This window comes from Oreochromis niloticus, linkage group LG14 (genome assembly GCF_001858045.2).
Source record: "Oreochromis niloticus isolate F11D_XX linkage group LG14, O_niloticus_UMD_NMBU, whole genome shotgun sequence".
Taxonomy (NCBI): domain Eukaryota; kingdom Metazoa; phylum Chordata; class Actinopteri; order Cichliformes; family Cichlidae; genus Oreochromis; species Oreochromis niloticus.
In genome coordinates, this window is record NC_031979.2 from 17,108,773 (window position 1) to 17,127,783 (window position 19,011).

Sequence of the window (19,011 nt, forward strand, 5' to 3'; positions counted from 1 at the left end):
GAAAGTTGGTGCTACTAATTCCTACAGGTGGTCCAACTTTTTGGGATTCCTTACAACCCAGTGTGTTGGAACACAGTGTGGTTTACCATTCCAGTGTGGAATGGTATTGCACTGTAGAAAGAAGTGTGTTGCTACAAAAATGGCAAATAAAGGGTAACTAACAATGGAAGAGAGATGGACCATGATGACATTTAAAAATGTACATCTTTCCTACAAAGAGGTTCAGTGAGTACAGTTTCCTTCACCATCAAAGGGCACTCAGAAACTGGGGCAAACTCTGACAGGAAGAGGTCTGGCAGACCCAAAGCCATAACTGAGTCAGAGGACAAGTTTCTGAGAGTTAACCGCTTGTGTGATAAGCGGCTCACAGGATAAAGGCTTCAAGCACAGCTTAATAGTGGTCGTAGTAAGCAAGTTTCAGTTTCAACTCTGAAGAGAAGACTTCAAGCTGCATGTTTGACGGGACGAGCCCAACATGCGAGAACTACCTCAGGAAAAAAGAACAAGGTGGTAAGCTTAAAAACATGGAGTGGCCAGCACAGCCTTCAGACTTAAATCCCATCGGGTTGTTTTGGGATGAACTGGACAGAGGAGTGAAAGCAAAGGTACCTGCAATGCCACACATTTATGGGAACTTCTGCAACAGATATGGGAAGAACTTTCTGAATACATTTGATTTCTATTGTAGAAAGAATGCTATGGGTGTGTTCAGCTGTTATATCTGCCAAAGCTGGCTACTTTGAAGAGTCAAAAGTTTAGATTACATTTTGGTCTATAAATTGATTCCATGATTTCTTTTTAAACTCCACTTGCTTATTTATACTACGCTTTCATTTCAGAGTGCAATGAGACAATAAACTGTGTATCAATAAAACAATACAAAAGTTGGGGTTTTCTAAAACGTTTGACCTTTAGTGTATGTCATTTAATACAGAGTGTAGAATTAAACTTCAAAACCACTTCACTACAGTTTTTTCTTTTCAGTTATTGTAAAAAGAACAAATTCCACCACATTTGAACATTCAGTCACATATTTACACATATAATTTTAACATAACCCACTTTCTAAATCAAACACAGAGTGATATTTTGTTTCGAAAGAGATAAGTTGATTCTCCCAAAAAGAGAGAATCTAGCTAAAATCAGCTGCTAGTTGAGACTCGGATAAAGAAGGAACATTCAAGGAAGTAAGTCTATTTTGGGGATGCAAAATGATTAAAAAAACAATTTGTATTTTTCTTATGAATCTTATTCTGAATAAGCAGAACACTTTAACACTTTGTTCTAGGTTGCAAGTATTTAATTTAACCAAAGAACTTTCTCATTTTAGGAAAGTGTCTGATCAAAAATGTTAACTTAGGGAATTATTATAGTTTTGTGGAAGAGCATTAAGAAGTATATTTTTATGCATTTTCCTTTCTGTTGGGGATGCCAGAGTCTATACAGTGGTATTTGAAATAAATACAAGTTACTGATAAACAAATGAAAGAAAAATGCAAAACATGATAAAATGTAGTAAAATGATAACCATTAGAACTGCAGTTGTTTTCCTTCTTGTCTGCAGACTAACAGTCCACAGGTTGGGTGCTCGGACTCTGATTCGCTCCCTGGAGATGGATGAGAGAGAGAGCAGAGGACAGCAAGATGGAGGAGTGAAGGAGAAGGTGGTGAAGCTCAGTGTCCAATCAGGAGTGAGCAGTTCTTTCACTGCCTTCATTGCTGTCAATAAAGACAACAGCGAAGTGATTCAAGGACCTCTTGTGCGCAGAAATATTCCAACGCCCTGTGAGTTTATTTCAAAAGAAAAAACTAAAACTCTGTCGGTCAGTTTGAAGATAAAGATAGCTGAATGTGAATGGAAGGAGTACAATTATAAGTTAATGAACAGACTTTTAAAGTCAGTTCACTAGGCTAGACGACCTATCCTAACCAAGCGAGATAAATATGAAACCATACCAGCTCAGACGTTGCCTGGCTTAACAAGGTCCGTGTCGGATGTTGACGAAGCTGATGAGAAGTGGGCTACCAGAACAAGATGACATTGGTGGGTAAGAGACAGAAAATAGGTGGCTGTTGGAATGCTACTACACAAATAACCCCAGCGGAAGGGGTTACATGAATGGGATGAGGGACTTATGGAATATTTGATACCCAGCATCCACATTGATAGCAGAACTTATGTAGGCTGAAGAAGATGTAGAGGGTGGAGTTAACAGCGGTCCCAGTGGTAATCGGAGCACTAGGTGCAGTGACTCCCAGGCTAGGCTAGCGGCTCCAGCAGATCCAGGAACAACATCCGAGATCTCTGTCCAGAAGAGCGCAGTCCTAGGAACAGCTGAGCATTGCCATTATGAGTTGTGTCCTCCTCCCATATGCTCTTCCATTATTGATCGGTCTCCAGCCTCAGTGGTGCTGTTCTCATATTCTTCCCCTGCCAGTGAGAGTACACCTTGGCTGGTTTATTCTCCTGCCTTCTATCTCTCTGGCGTACCTCTTCAAGCAGCTGCCCAAGGGTGTGAGTGGTTGCTTGGCAGTTTCTAAAGCCTCAGGTATGGACAGCTTGCTATACTTCTTGGGCACGTCTTCATTGCACTTTTCTGCAACTCTGATAGTTGGGTAACTTCCCTCCATGCTACCTTGATCTTGACCAGTAGTCTCCTTCTCCATGAAGGGTACTGCTCCTTGTAGCCTAGTCTAGATCAGCTGATCAGTCACAGTGATGGTTGCAGTAGGAATTGCCCATAGTGCTGCATTCAGATCATCTTGTAGATCTTCAGAGGGTATTTCATGTAATCTTGGTAACTGGCTACAGAGGGTCCAGGTTTCAAGCTTTGCCATGATCCTATCACTCAGGTCAGTTCTTCTTGCACTCTACTCTCCTTCTATCGTGCTCATGGCTTAGTAATGATGATACTCCCCCGCTGACCTGTTGTCCTGGCTCCCCCCCCAGCTGTATCATTTGTGTTGTACCTCATCAATCTGTAGCTGTGAGAACAGTTCCTCCTTCCGAATGCTGAAACACTGAGCGATTGTTATTTTCACCATCAGTCTTGATGCTGAGTATCAAAGAGTCCACAGGTCCCGCATCTTATTAGTGTAATCACTTCTGCTGGGGGAGAAAGATGGTTAAGTTAGGTAACTTTACTGACACACATCAGGGAGGTGAGAGTAGTAAGTTCTGAAATGGCAGAGGAGTTAACACATGAATAGTTAGGACATGATATGATAGCTTGTAGTGTTTATGTTGTATGTCTACATCACTAAAATGATATCAAGTTCTATTTTCTTTCTTCTTTTTTTTTGCATTCTAGTTGCTCCCTTGAGGGCAGGTGGTTCACCAACATATAAGAGTAAGTAAAAGCTGAATATCAGTATAACACACTTCTGCACATCTATGATTTTCTTTTTTTAAATATTTGTATTTTTATTGATTGTCTTGCACAAAGAATTTACTTTAAGAGCAGAACAACATTCCTGGAAACAGAAACCTGACATTTATATGAACAGATTTTAATAGTAGGCAAAGAGACAACCAACCACCAACACCAAAAAAACCCAAAACAATACAACACCCCCCCCCCCCCCCCCCCCCCATTACAAACAATAGTTTGTACCATTTGTGTTGTATATCAGCCTATTAATGTTAAAAGTAAGAAATCAAATGTCTGGACATTTTTGTCTTGACACATAATAGTGTGTAAATCCATTCCAATGTGTGCTCGAGCAGCCACGAGTAATAAAAGCAGGCAGTCTGGAATGTAAAGGATAATGAAGGAGAGCTAAAAATACTGCAGCTACCAATAAGAGAGGAGGAAGCAGGTGAGTGGAAAAGAGGGTCATGTGAGGAAACTTTACTGGCAGACACATCAGGGAGGTGAGAGTAATAAGTTCTGAAATGGCAGAGGAGTTAACACATGAATAGTTAGGACATGCTATGATAGCTGTCTGCATCACTAAAATGATATCAAGTTCTTTTTTTTGCATTCTAGTTGCTCGCTTGAGGGGAGGTGGTTCACCAATGTGTAAGTAAAAGCTGAATATCAGTATATCACACTTCTTCACATCTATGATTTTCTTTTTTTAAATATTTGTAGTTTTTATTGATTGTCTTGCACAAAGAATTTACATTAGGGGCAGTACAACATTACTGGAAACAGAAACCTGACATTTATATGCATAGATACAATCTATATGTCTATATATAATTTTGCTAGACATTGGAGATCAACATGTATGACAAACAATTTCAATTCCTCAGAATAGTAGCAAAATGGTAAGTGGTAGCTCCCAGTTGTATTTAATAAATTAAATAATAATTTATTATTATTATTATTATTATTTTTAGAATGTTTATTTGGAATATATGTCTGGTCGATATTTTAATAGCAGGCAAAGAGAAAAGCAGACAAATAAACAACACCAACAAAAAAACAAAACAAAACAACCCCCTCTCTATATTATAAACAATAGTTTGTACTATTTGTGTTGTATATCAGCCTATAAATGATAAAAACTAAGAAATTAAATGTCTGGACATTTTGTGTTTTTGTTCATGTAATAGTGGTAAATGGGCTAATGGGTTGTCCACCTCCCATGAGTAAGTAAAAACTGAATGACAGCACATACACACATATACACATGTACTATTTAATCCCGCACAGTAGATGTGGAGCACCCACAATTTTATTGTACATATACAGTGAAAGGTGTAGTTTATTCTATAGGTCTGTGGATTTCTGAAAAAAATAAATGGAAATAAACCAACACATTTCTGTTTAAACTTTTTTTGAAATGGTAAATGTGCAATACTGTATTTGTGTTGATAGTAAACAGCTGTATCCTTAGACAGAAGGTGATTACTTTTACCTTTATTTACACATTTTAAAGCTGGAGGTTGTGGTGTTGCTCATTTTATTTTTTTTCTAACATGTTCAGCCTGTTGTAAACATGCAACCTGCATTTCTTTTTTTCTTTTTTTTAACATAGTGCGTGTGTCAAGCCCTGTTGTGTTTGGTGCTTCATCAGGACTTAGTAAGTAAAAGCTGTGTGGCATCACATCTACACACCCATGCATGTCTGTAAATAAAAGAAGAGAAACCAACACATTTGTGTTCCAACTTGCAATCAAGTGTTTTATAGTTGCTGTAATCGGCTGTATTCTTAGTCACAAAGTGAAGTTGTTCGAGTTTTTATTTATAATACTATTTATGTCAAGTTGCAAGTCACAATAATGACCCAGAAGCCATAAACTTACTGATCTAAACAGCAAATGAAATGTCAAATTTTTCCAACATTTTCATATCAGCATCAAAATCTAGCTGCGATTCCTTTTATGTGAAACCATTTTTTTTGATTTAGTAAATAATTAGAAATTCAAAATATTAAATATGCAATCATATTAAAAAATTTGAGCGATAGCAAGTCTTAGTGAGATTCAGAGAAGGACGTATGTGTATGTGTTGCTCCTTTGATAGAGCACTGAGCAGGAGGAGCTGGTACTGTGTTATTTCATCATTTTTATCCTTTCGGTTTTCTTCTACACTGCACAAAAGAGTAAAAACAAAAGTAACATGACGAAACTCTGTTCGGACAGTGAATGAACTGATTCTTTGGACACTTTTCTGCTCTCGCGGAGTACTCAAAGTGATCTATACAACACATTCACCCAATCACTTTCTCTAAACTGACTGCTTCCTAACTACATTCATACTTCAATGGATGCATCAGAGAGCAGCTTTGGGTTAATATCTTGCCCAACGATATTTGACATGCAGACTGGAGGAGCCAGGAATCGAACCACTAACCTTCCAATCTGTAGGTGACCTACAACCACCCAGTGGTAAACATGAGTAAACCCTCACTAGGTTTTGGATAAAGTGCACACTCACAAATCTGTCAAACCTGCCAACCTTGAAACGTTGGCTACCATAGCAGTATAGTATTGCAACATGGCATTTGGGTCTTCTAACTAAAATAGAAAAATAGGAACATAAATAGTGCCATCATTGCCAGACCTGGCCCATATCTGGTTGACATACACTCTGCCATGACACCAGTCAGTCAGAAGTGCCAGCTTGATGCCAGATCTGGGCCAGACCTGTTTTCTATGAGTCTGGGCCACATAAACCAAACCACAATCGAGCCAGATATGGCATGCCATCGCATAAACAGTGGCATCTATAGAAGGCCTGGCCCATATCTGGATGACATATCACTTACCATGCCAGAAGACAGCCAGCATTGTTTGCTTGACACCAGATCCAGACCAGACCTGCATGATATGTGGGAGCATGCTCTAATCTCTCTAATAAGATATAATATGGTCGATAGTATCGAAAGCTGCACTAAGGTCTAGTAGGACAAGCAGAGATGAGTCCACTGTCAGAGGCCATAAGATGATCATTTATAACTTTCACTAAAACTGTTTCTGTGCTGTGATGAGCTCTGAAACCTGACTGAAACTCTTCAAATAAGCCATTCCTCTGCAGATGATCTGTTAGCTGTTTGACAACTACTCTTCCAAGAATTTATGATATGAAAGGAAGGTTAGAGATTGACCTATAATTAATTAAGACCGCCGGGTCTAGAGATGGCAGATAAATATGAATCAAAGAGTAACTAAGATAACTAAGAGCAGACTGTCTGAGTCAGTTCAGAGGATCCAAAAGTACCACTCCCAAATAATGACAGTTACAGCAATAAGGTGACATTGACATTAAAATAATTGTTACAGGGAATCAAGATCCTGATAGAAAAGATGAAGATGTTATACATTTAAATACTTTTATTCTGTATTTGTTCAAAACATAAAAAGTCAGTTCTTCTTTTTAACAACTTCTTATGAAATGTATTGACTCTGTTCTTTTTTTACATCATGGTGTTGGACTCTGTGCTGATGGCTGCTCCAATGGGCATGAGTAAGTTTTGGAATATGACCATCTTTGAAGTCCATGCAGTCAGATAATTTCCTAAGGAATGGTCTGTAATTAACCTCAAAAACTTTTTTTGTGTTTACCAATTCAGGTGCAGAAGCAAAGAGAAGGAAAAAAGAGAGCAGATTCAGTAAAGGTAAGTAAAAAAACAAAATGAGAGCATGTATTTAGTTTTAATTAACAGGTGTTTTGTCAACTGATAGAAATTCTTATTTTCTTAATGTGTCTAAAACCATCATTTAGAATTTACTGGGTTCGAATAAAATAGTACATGCTTATTTTTTTTTTTTTATCTTTTTCTTATCTTGGTAGACATGAAGGGAAATTAAAGCTAAGTAGAAGTGACTGTACAATGTTTAGTTCAGTTGCTTAGATAATGAAATCCAGTTTTCTCCTGTTGAATAATCTAGTATATAATAGGGGCGATTGTGGCTTAGGAGTTAGCAGTTCTCGGTCGTTGTGTCCTTGGGCAAGACACTTCACCCGTTGCCTACTGGTGGTGGTCAGAGGGCCCGGTGGCGCCAGTGTCTGGCAGCCTCGCCCCTGTCAGTGCGCCCCAGGGCGGCTGTGGCTACAATGTAGCTTGCCATCAGCAGTGTGTGAATGTTTGTGTGAATGGGTGGATGACTGAATGTGTAAAGTGCTTTGGGGTCCTTAGGGACTAAGTAAAGCGCTATACATTTACCATTTTACCATAATCTATTTCATCTCATCAGGTTGATTACTTTCAGATGTTATTCATTAAAATCTCAATAACTGATGGTGTGTTATTGTCAGCTTTTATTTTTCTTTAATACGTTTACACTGTTATAAACATTTGATTTGTGCAGTGGATCACTTATGTTGTTATTACAATTTTGTTATTGCAATTGTATGAATGAAATACATTTTTGTTTTCTTCAATTTTTCTTAGTTTACAATGTGGTAGTTAATGCACTGATTTATCATATAGACTTCTGTCTTCTCATTTAGCACCATAATCAGGTCCAGTTGTTATTTCATCTTTGTTTTTTCAGCTGCTGCACCCGAGCAGCCACCCAGAGACCCTTTGCTGCACTTAGTCTCCCTGCAGGAGGCGTCTGGCTGCTGGCTGCTTGATCCAGCTCTGGCTACTGCACTGGGAAAGACCAACAAGAAGGTGGAAAAGTCAAAGCCTGAAAAGGTGGACTTTTTTCAGTTTGAATAATGACACACTAAATGATAATGTGAGATATTGTACAACAGATTTGATTGTATGAGCTGAACAAAAAAAACAGGATAAAACAAATGAAAATGAAGTCAAACTAAATGTAGGCTTGCCTCACAGCATGAAAGTAAACATCTGTATATCAGAAGATAAAACACAGTAACCACACACGGCAACAATTATTTTCTCATCATCAGTTCTTATAAAAGTATTTCAGCACATTATTTTAGAGCATTTCCATGATCACAGTTTGGGATTACATCAGGAACAGTATCCAGTGTAATAATCTGCCAAATCAAATATGCAGAGCTACACATCTTGGTGACACCTTGTGACAAAGAAGCAGCCAAAAATATTTAATACTACTGGTTGTAGAAAGTAAAATCATGTAGGATGTTTTTATGTGTTTTATTTTATTGTCTTTGATTTGTTGAATTAGGCCAACAGTGAAGTGTGGGCCACCATTCTGGCTCTGATCTGGCTTCATGCCTTCAAGATGGATGCAAAGGACGAGTGGGAGCTTCTGGCTATGAAGGCTGCCTCATGGCTCCGTGCTCAGAATGGTAGTAACATGATAATAAAAGAATAAAATGTTTTAAAAATTGTTTCATGCTACAGTCAGCTTTTCTCCCACATTAATTATTTTAATATCTGTGTTGTGTTTTCAGCGCCGTGTGTGACAGAGTGTGTGGATGCTGGAAATGTCCTGTTGGGTTGCAGCGTGAGGAAAGAAGCTCTGGGCCTCTGAGGGGTTTCTTATTGCGGCTTCACCTTCAGTGTGATCAGAAGCAGATCTGCGTACACCACACTGCCTTTGATTGAGTGCTGTTACATATTATGTACCCTGCTGCTAGTTCTTAGTGAATTGGAGTGAATGGAGCTAAATAGCTAAAATGCCTGTTAAGAGACTTTACTCCAAAAAGTCCAAAGTTTATGTTCACTTCTACAAAAGAAAAGTAAGTATATTATGGTCAAATTAAGTGAACTCATACAGAACATCATTGTTTCTCTCACAGGGGTTTTCCATAAAATGCTATCAGTTTGGTGGATGTAGTGTTTTTGTGAACACCAAAATAAAAATGTTATTTTACAAGTGTGAGGTTTACAATACCGAATATTCAGTAAAATAAGTTATATAGAAAATGTTGATAATCAAATTTAGTGTGTGTGCCTGAATTTAAAAACTGCTGTGTGTATTGTGTGAATCACTCCCTGTAAACCAGTGTGGGGAACTCCAGGCCTCTGGAGAATTTCAAGACAAGTTGAGGATGTAATTTAGCCAACCTGCAGGACACCGGGCCTGGAGGCCTGGAGTTGCCCACCCCTGCTGTAAACCAATGCACCTTTTGTGCAGCGGAGTTTGTACACACTTCTTGTGACAGAGAGGACAGAAGAGCCAGAAAAGTGCGCCCAGTCTGTGACATCAAAGAAATTGGCTGTGAATCAAAATTTTTATTCCTACTTTTCTACCGCTGTTCTGCCTCTGATCTGACTATGCTATATAATCAGAATTTCTTTGAATTCTTTTTGCACCATTTCTATAATCTGTGAGCCAACTAAATGGAGAAACGTATTTCTGCTGATTAATGAAAGTAAAATTGGAACTCACAGAAGGTATTCTTTAAAAAACAAAAAGAAAAATAGCAAACCAAAATAAAAATTGTTTTGCAGTTTGAAGCTCTGCCCACTCAGTACATACCAGTGGGTGAAGCCTTGCAAGGAATTGAGACGTACCCAGTAGAGTTTTTGTTTTTTTAATTTAATTTAATTTTAATTTATTTATTTATTTTTACAAATTCTGCTGTGTGTGGTGTAAACAAAGCTACAAGAACAGATAACTGTACAAAATTCTTCAGGATACACCAGCCTGTCCATAGAGGTAAGCTTCTATTGGGCATCATTCTTCACTGGCGACCATATTTTCATATCTCATGGGTTGATTTTAACCATTCCAGTTTTATGAGTTTGTCGGTCAGTTCATTGTCACATCATTGGTTGCTATTTCAGTTTTCATTACTACCTTTTAAAAATGTTTTTGGGTCCCAGACAAAACAGTTTCACAACTATTCAGTGGCACAAAACTGCATAATTTTGTGTGTAGTGAAAAAGAACTATTACCTTGGATTCTGAAAGTGTCACATACTAGCAGGTAGGTGCACAGTCACTCTGTCACAATAACAAAGAGATGCCATTAATTGTCTGCACAGAGGGTTACTGACCTGGTAGCCTGGCTTCCCCTGGGTGGGTCCGGGATGGGCGTGAGGTTCTGGGGGCGCTCCGTCTCTGGGCTGGGGCCCTGGCCGGGCCTCAGGGGCTTGGGTCCTGGTTGGTGTGTTGCCGAGGTTGTGGGTGGGTGGGTGTATGGGGCCCGGCCCTGGCGCAGGGTGCCGCCGGTGCATCGAGCCACCTGGGGGGCTCTTCAACTGGTGGGGGAGGTTGTCACATCTTGCAGGAGCTCTCCTCTCTTCAGGAACTCTCTCTGCAGGAGGGGGAGATACAGGAGAGGTGGAGGAAGATCTCAGCCTGGGCGTCTATTGTCTTGTGTAGTCTGGAAGATGAGTGGATGATGGGGTGGGTGCAGTTTTCTCTGTGGTGGGGTCAGGTGGACTGTCCCGGGCTCTGTGGGGCCGGGCGGCGCTGCTGCACTGGGCCCCGGTCCGGATGGGCCTGGGCCCCCTTTCCCTGGCGGGTTGCAGAGCATGGGGGTGCCTACTGGGGTCAGCGGGGGAGCTGGCCCCAGGGAGGGGTCACTTGCCCCTCCCTTCCTTCCCTCCCCATCTCCAGCGGCCTCCCTCTTCCCGCTCCACCACAATCACCCACACATGCAGGGCCTTGGGGTAGGGGTGTGTCACCAGGGTGCAGAAGAGGCATCCCCCCCCCGTCCCGTTCTGGCTGCCTCTGCCTCAATTTTATCCCACAACTTAGACATTCACATTACTCACACTCTCATTACACATACATATAGGATCTTGGGGGTGGGCACGCTACACGGATTCCAAATTACCATCAGGGTGTACACCTCACCCCTGGCGTCGTTGCCCACCTCTCAATTTTAAATACACGTAGACATTGAGGGCTAGCAGGAGGGGCTATACGCTTACCTGCTGCTCTGGCAGGTGGCTCCATGCCCTCCTGGGTTTTAAATGCACCTTAGAACACACATACATCAACACTACATATGAGGGAGGTTTGGAGTCTTCCTACACCCCCGTTCTCTGCGGCCTGCTGGAGCGGGGGGGCTAGGAGGAGGAGTTGGCCGTCCGACTGGGGTCTGGTATGTGGGGCCTCCCTGCTGCTGCGGAGTTGGGGCGGTCTGCTTCTCCCCACCGCAGGGAAAAGGGTAACACCACCTGGGTCTGGGTGCAGTTTCCCCCTCCAGGGGCAAGGGTACCTAGACCCGGGGCTTAGAGTACGCTTGGGGAGTGTGATTGTGTGTACAGTGTCTCTCTATGTCTGTCTCCACGTTGGGTGAGTGTTGAGAGCATGAGGGTGGGAATAGATGTTTGTATCTGTGTGTGCCTGTTTGTCTGTGTCTATATGTCAGATTGGGTATCAGACGCCACCTCTCTGGGGACATCTCAGGCCCTCCAAGGTTTGGAGGCCCATCTCCCCCCACCACTTCCCCTGCCGGTGGCAGACGCCCTCAGACATCGGTGCGTTGGTGGTTCTCTGTGTCCGGGGGTGGGCGCCCAGGTACCCACCGGCTCACTCCTTGGCGGCTGCTTATTGGGGCCTGGAGCCTGGGGCTCGCTCGGGCCACTTCGGGGATGGGGTGCCCTCGGCCTCTCGGCCCGGGGCTCGGCCACTCAGGCACAGCTGGCTGCCGGCGGAGCTCACGGGCACGTCACTGCAACCCCCCTGGCTTCTGCTCCGCGGCTGCTGAGTGACCCCTCATCTGGGACTCTCCTCAGCTCTTTCTGGGATAGTGGCGCGGCTGCCCCTCTGTTGGTCTTCCTTGGTCTCTTGTGTTCTGGGGGCCTCTGGATGTCTGGAGTTTTGATCTCCTCCATACCTGCTTCATGCCCTGGTGGACGGGGCTATGGCCCACCACACCCTCTAGCAGATCATTACATGAAGGAAACCTTTTAAAAACAAGCGCGTTCATGCTCACAGGTGTACACATGGGTGATCACACACACAAACTACACCCTTTTTGGCTCCTACCTCAAAGCACACTGTGCGCTGTCAACCTCACGTGCTGCACAATAATGTTTAATATTTAGTATTTACTGTCATATTCCCATATATCATTGTGATCTTGTTTATTACTCTCGTTTTCTTCTGCTTGCTTTCTTTTTTCTTTCTCAACAGGTGATCCAGGTGATCGATATATGTATTTTTTGTCTGCTTATTCTGTTGGTTTTTGTTTTTTGCCCTTTTTCCCCGTCCCTCTTCTCAGCTGTTTTTCTTTCCCTCTTTCTTTCTCCCCTTTCTTTCCTCCAGTCAAGTCTGTCCCGTATTCAACAAGTGAAAATAAAATAAACAATAAAAAGTTGAATCAAATGGACCATTACAGCAAGGCTGGGATGGTCCATTTGGTAAAGTAAATCCGTTGGGCATCTTTCTTTGCCTTTAGACAATAATTCTGATGGCAAAAGAACCAAACGGGACAGGTTAAAAAAAAAAAAAAATTGTCTGCACAGAAAACGGCTCCGACTGGAAGTTATTAGAGCGTGGAAGAAGTCCCCGGTGTTCCTGCTTAACTGGTTTTCATGTTTTCTGTTGGCGTTTTCCAACATTTCACTGCGTGGTAACATAATCCAGATGTTTCTGGTGGCAGATCACATTAATGTGAATCTTTGTAGAAGCCAAGATTCAATTTTAGCGAGACGTGTGTCGAGTCATTAAAATTATGTTTAGATGATTTAAAGGATGAATGATATTTTTCTTTTTTAAGTGACTTAAACGGGTTCAAATTGCTGACCAAAATAAGTTTAGCCTGCGAGCTGCCCTGCATGATGAGTCACAGGCACTACCCTGTGCTGACAACTACAAGGGGTATTCATTGTTATTTGTGTGCGGATTATTGCTCTACCTGCACTGTGTATAATGCTGGCGGAGCGCTGCTGACGTCGACTGAGAAAATGGTCAGGTGGTGGAAGGAATACTTCGAGGACCTCCTTAATCCCACTGACACGTCTTCCGAGGAGGAAGCAGAGTCTGGGGATGAGGGGAATGACCCGCCAATTTCCGGGGGCGAGGTCACTGAGGCAGTTAAACAACTCCTTGGTGGCAGAGCCCCTGGTGTTGGTGAGGTCTGCCCTGAGTTCCTGAAGGCTCTGGACGTTGTAGGGCTGTCCTGGTTGACACGCCTCTACAATGTTGCATGGAGATCAGGGGCAGTACCCACTGGACTGGCAGACCGGGGTGGTGGTCCCCATCTTTAAGAAGGAAGACCGGAGGGTGTGTTCCAACTACAGGGGGATCACACTCCTCAGCCTCCCTGGGAAAGTCTATGCCAGGGTGCTGGAAAGAAAGGAGAGTTCGTCCGCTAGTCGATTCCTCGGATACAGGAGGAACAATGCGGTTTTCGTCCTGGTCGCGGAACACTGGACCAGCTCTTTATCCTCTCAAGGATAATTGAGGGTGCATGGGAGTTTGCCCAACCAGTCTACATGTGTTTTGTGGACTTGGAGAAGCCATTCAACTGTGTCCCTCGGGGTGTCCTGTGGGAGGTGTTGCGGGAGTATGGGGTGTCTGGCCCATTGCTACGGGCCATTAATTCCCTATACAACCGTTGCAAGAGCTTGGTTCGCATTGCCGGCAATAAGTCGGACTCCTTCCCGGTGGGTGATGGGCTCTGCCAGGGCTGCCCTTTGTCACCGGTTCTGTTCATAGTTTTTATGGACAGGATTTCTAGGCGCAGCCAAGTGGCGGAGGGCTTTCACTTTGGTGGCCTCAGAATCTCATGTCTGCTTTTTGCGGATGATGTGGTTCTGTTGGCTTCATCGGGTGAAGGCCTCCAGCTCGCACTGGAACGGTTCGCAGCCGAGTGTGAAGCAGCGGGAATGAGGATCAGCACCTCCAAATCTGAGGCCATGGTTCTCAGCCGGAAAAGGGTGGAGTGCTCAGTCCGGGTCGGGGATGAGTTCCTGCCCCAAGTGGAGGAGTTCAAGTATCTCGGGGTCTTGTTCGCGAGTGATGGGAGAAGGGAGCCAGAGATCGACAGACGGATTGGTGCTGCGGCTGCAGTGATGCGGACGCTGCACCAGTCCGTCGTGGTGAAGAGGGAGCTGAGTGTGAAAGTGAAGCTCTCAATTTACCGGTCGATCTACGTCCCTACCCTCATCTATGGCCACGAGCTGTGGGTAGTGACCGAAAGAACGAGATCGCGGATACAAGCGGCAGAAATGAGCTTCCTCCGAAGGGTGGCTGGCCTCTCCCTTAGAGATAGGGTAAGAAGTTCGGCCATCCGGGAGGGGCTCAGAGTAGAGCCGCTGCTCCTCCACATCGAAAGGAGCCAGCTGAGGTGGTTCGGGCATCTGACAAGGATGCCTCCTGGGCGCCTCCTGGGTGAGGTGCTCCGGGCATGTCCCACTGGGAGGAGGCCCTGGGGCAGACTCAGGACACGCTGGAGAGATTATATCTCTCAGCTGGCCTGGGAACGCCTTGGTGTTCCCCAAGGTGGTGTGAAATCCTCCTTGGTGTGGGGTGAGGAGGGGGGTGTTGTAGGTGAAGTGTTTGATGGTGGTGATGGCTCTATGGAGGGGGAGAGGCGGGGGAATGAGTGTCCAAAGTGTTTCTATTGTTGGGGCCGTTGGAGGTGTGAAGGCTGCTTGATGGCTGTCAAAACGGCAGTAAAAGTCGTTAAGGGTGTTGGCCAAGAGCAAGTCATCAGTGGAGTGGGGGGTTTTAGGCTTGTAGTTGGTGATGTTCCTAAAACTTTTCCACACAGAGGCCGAGTCATTCTCTGAGATCTGCTGCTGCATCTTCTCAGAGTGCTGATGTTTAGCAATGTCCACTTCTTTAGTGAACCTGTACTTGGCCTCACTGTAGCAGTCCCTGTCTCCGCTTCTGAACGCCTTTCTCTTTTCCAGCCACAGCTTTTTGAGTTTAGGAGTAAACCAGGGTTTGTCATTGTTATAACTCACCCTGATGCGTGATGGCACAATGCTGTCCTCACAGAAGTGGTTATAGGAGGTGACAGTGTCTGTAAACTCATCCAAGCTGTTAGAAGCAGCCTTCATTGTGTCCCAGTCTGTAGACTCCAAACACGTGCAAAGCTCCTCCACAGCCTCGTTGCTCCACAGTTTTTTAGTCTTCACGACAGGTTTGGAGAGCTTCAGCCTCTGTCTGTACGCGGGGATCAAGTGGATCATGACGTGATCAGAAAGGCCGAGTGAAGCGCGGGGCACCGCTCGATAGGCCCCGCTGATCGTGCTGTAACAGTGGTCCAATATCCTCTCCTCTCTGGTCGGGCATTTAATATACTGCTTGTATTTGGGAAGCTCTTGGCTCAGATTGGCTTTGTTAAAGTCCCCAAGAGCAATAATGAGAGAGTCCGGGAATGTCCGCTCCATGTGCAGTATCTGCTCCACGAGGGCGCACTGAGCTGCCTGCACATCCGCATCTGGCGGGATGTAAACAGCGGCCAAGATGAATGAAGCAAACTCCCGTGGAGAATAAAACGGTTTGCAGTGAATAAAAAGGTATTCCAGAGAGGAAGAGCAGTGCTGAGCAATCACTGTTACATCTGTGCACCAGCCACTATTAATGTAGAAGCAGACACCTCCACCTGTGGTCTTACCAGAGAGAGAGGCCTGCCAGTCCGCGCGCAGCAGATGAAAACCCTCCAGTTTGAGCGCGCAGTCCGGGATGTCCTCACAGAGCCACGACTCCGTAAAACATAAGACACAGGAGGAGGCAAAGTCTCTGTTCATGCTTCTCATCAGGGCCAGCTCGTCCATCTTGGACGAGCTGCCGGTGCCCTGCAGGTTTTAGATCTCACCCTGGGTCACCACACCTGAATCAAATGATTAGTTCATTATCAGGCCTCTGGAGAACTTCAAGACATTTTGAGGAGCTAATTTAACCATTTAAATCAGCTGTGTTGGATCAAGGACACATCTAAAACCTGCAGGACACCGGCTCTCGAGGCCTGGAGTTCCCTACCCCTGCTCTAGCAGATCGTTACATGGAGAAACCTTTTGAACACAAGCGCGCCCATCCACACAGGTGTTCACACAAACTACACCTATCTTGGCTGCTACCTCAAAGCACAATGTGCGCTGTCGGTCCTGTGTGTTATTCAATATTTAGTATTTACTGTTACTTACACTTAGCTAGACTAAAGCAATGGTGTTGTGTTTATTATGTTGGTCTCTCTCCCTTTTTTTTTTTATTGCTTGTTTTCTCTTTTCTTTTCTTTTTTTTTCTCAACAGGTGATCCGGGTGATTTTTTTTTCCTTTTAAGTGCGCTTTCTCACTGTCCCTCTTCCCCTCTGTTTTTCTTTTCCCTCCTCTCTTTCTTTCTCCCTTTCCTATCCCCCAGCCATGTCTGTCCCATCTGTAACAACTGAAAATAAAATAAATAATAAAAACAAAGGTTGATCAAATGGACCAATACTGCAAGGCTGTGATGATTCACTTGGATAAATCCGTTGGGCATTTTCGTTTGCCTTTAGACAACAATTCTGTTAGCTAAAGAACCAAATGGGACAGGCAAAAGGAAAAAAACCAAAAAGCACTAATAAGATTCTGTCCATTTACCGTTTTAAAATCAGTTTTGTCAAAAGCATCTGGAGGCAGAGGGTGGGGGGAGTGGTTCCCTATTTTTTTTTTCCTTTTTTACTGGGACTTGGTAACACTATTAGGTATATGTAATTACAAATTAGGTTGTTTTATATTTTTGCTAAGTACTGTTTAGGATAGGGAGGACAATGTAGTTTTAAATTTATTATATAGGCTTTATGGCTTTTCCTATGATACCATGGTGGGCCGGTCACTAGTCAAAATGCCCGGGCTGTCTTTTTTTGCCCCAGTCCAGCCCTTGTACCAGTGCATCATAGAGTTAAGGGAAATGATTATGGCAGACAGAACAGCAAAGGAAGCTACAAAGAGACCATTATGGACATGGAAATCAGTGTTAGTAGGACAGCAATCAAGAGTAGAATATGTGACAAAATAAAAGAAAGGTGGCAAAAACAATGGGAGGAAGAGAGGAAAGGGCGATGGTTTTATAAAATACAAAGGGAAATAGAAAAAATGAGGAACAGGAGAGAGGAGACAGTTACATCTCGGTGGTGATAATGCACCATTTGGCTGTTTGCCAGCCGCCACTAAACAGTATAAAGAGGAAGAAAAAGAAAATGAAACCTGTCAGGATATACACGTCTGTTTTCTACAGTCATTGGTCTGTCCATAGAAGTAAGCTTCTATTGCACATCATTCTTCACTAGCGGTCTCCTGCGCCACATTTTCATCTATCACAGGTTTGTTTTAACCATTCCGTTCTTTATGAGTTAGTTCATTCCTAATGTCACATCATCGGGTTTTATTTCTGGATTCATTATTGTCTTTAAAAAAAAAAACGTTTTCGGATAACAGTCAAAACATGCAGTATAACCTATGCAGTTTCACAAAACGGAACGATTGAAGTGTCACATATAATCGGGTGGGTGCACAGTCACTCTATCACAAGAGCAAAGAGATGCCATTTATCGTCGGGACAGGAAAGTCCTCTGACTTGAAGTTATCAGAGGGTCGGAGAAGTCCCGGTGCTGCCACTTAACTGATTTTTGTGTTTACTGGTGGCGTTTTCCAACGTGTAAGATGATCCGTGGCAACATAATCCAGATGCTTCTGGTCACAGAGTCGCCATATTAATGTGAATCTTTGTAGAAGAGAAGACTCAATTTTAGTAGACGTGTGTCAAGTCATTAAAATTATGTTTAGACGATTTAAATGGTTAATAAGACGTCAAGTTAGGAGTAAACAGCAGCACTGAGAGCGCACTCCGCGTTAAAATGGTGACATTGCAAATTTTCTGCAGCAAGAAATGTTTTCTTATTTCCAACGGTGCTCTTTTTACTATGATATACTGTTTTTTTTTTATAGATTTTTAATTATCGTTTTATCATCATCACTTCATAAAGTCTCTGACTGGATTGCGCTGGACGCGTAAGAAGCGTCACGTGACTAGTTAAACGCCGTTTCTGTCGTGAGTGCTCGCAGACCTTCCTGCAGAAAGACCGACTTAAAAAAAAAAAAAGGTTCATAACTACATTCATGATACCTGTTATCTCCAACGAGGGTTTTAGTTTTTTTTTTTTTCTTGTCCAGCTTGTGCACAGAAAGCAGTGTTGAGTTGAACTTCGTATCTGTTCCTGGAGACACAGCAACGCACGACACAGACCACAACAAACCAAAACTAAAGGCCGAGTTGCCATTACCTTAGAAACACGCACCGTGTTTGTCAGGTGAACATCTAACTACAAGAGATTCTCTTTTTTCAGATGTGTGAAACCTGCACTTCCAAAGTGTTATTTTTGTTGTCACGTGACTTACTCTGTCATTGGATTACGGGGTTCTGAGCAGCTAGTTTGCGCTGTTCCTGATCATTCTTGAAACGAACTGGCTGGTTGTGTGAGTATTTCACTTGTTTACTAATGGCATCAAAATGGCCCTAAATGAGTTTGTCATTAACGCAACATAAATAATGTGTACTGATATATTTTGATTACCTAAAAAGTCTGTATAGCTGCAACGAACAGTTGCATTCATTCTGAGTTATTTGTGCTGTTTTTAATGTCAGTAAGGCTGATCACAAGAAAAAAGATAACTAGAGAATGGAAGTAATGGTTAGTCTTAACTTGGATGTTGACGATAGATTCTGCTGCCATTCCTTGTCAGAGGAAAACTAGGTGAACATTTTAACTCTCGAGCATTAATTAT

At 43.2% G+C, this 19,011-nt stretch overlaps 1 protein-coding gene across 23 annotated transcripts in view; it reads left to right on the plus strand.

Moving 5' to 3' along the window:
* Nucleotides 1–19,011, plus strand: part of LOC100702702 (von Willebrand factor A domain-containing protein 5A) — a 221,118-nt gene that overhangs the window by 129,349 nt on the left and 72,758 nt on the right. For 2 of the 23 annotated variants that reach the window (XM_025898005.1, XM_025897994.1), the window contains exons 48-53: nt 4,987–5,031; nt 6,879–6,917; nt 7,024–7,068; nt 7,949–8,094; nt 8,558–8,681; nt 8,787–9,214. The exons of 1 other annotated variant lie outside the window; for it this stretch is intronic. In XM_025898005.1, coding sequence (XP_025753790.1) covers nt 4,987–5,031; nt 6,879–6,917; nt 7,024–7,068; nt 7,949–8,094; nt 8,558–8,681; nt 8,787–8,866 — 479 coding nt within the window. In that variant the 3' untranslated portion in view covers nt 8,867–9,214. Of the gene's footprint in view, nt 1–1,564; nt 1,786–3,311; nt 3,351–3,989; nt 4,023–4,561; nt 4,598–4,986; nt 5,033–5,844; nt 5,850–6,877; nt 6,918–7,023; nt 7,069–7,948; nt 8,095–8,557; nt 8,682–8,786; nt 9,215–19,011 lie in introns of those variants that run through there. 20 more of the 23 variants (XM_025897995.1, XM_025897991.1, XM_025898000.1 and 17 more) reach the window with 20 other exon arrangements.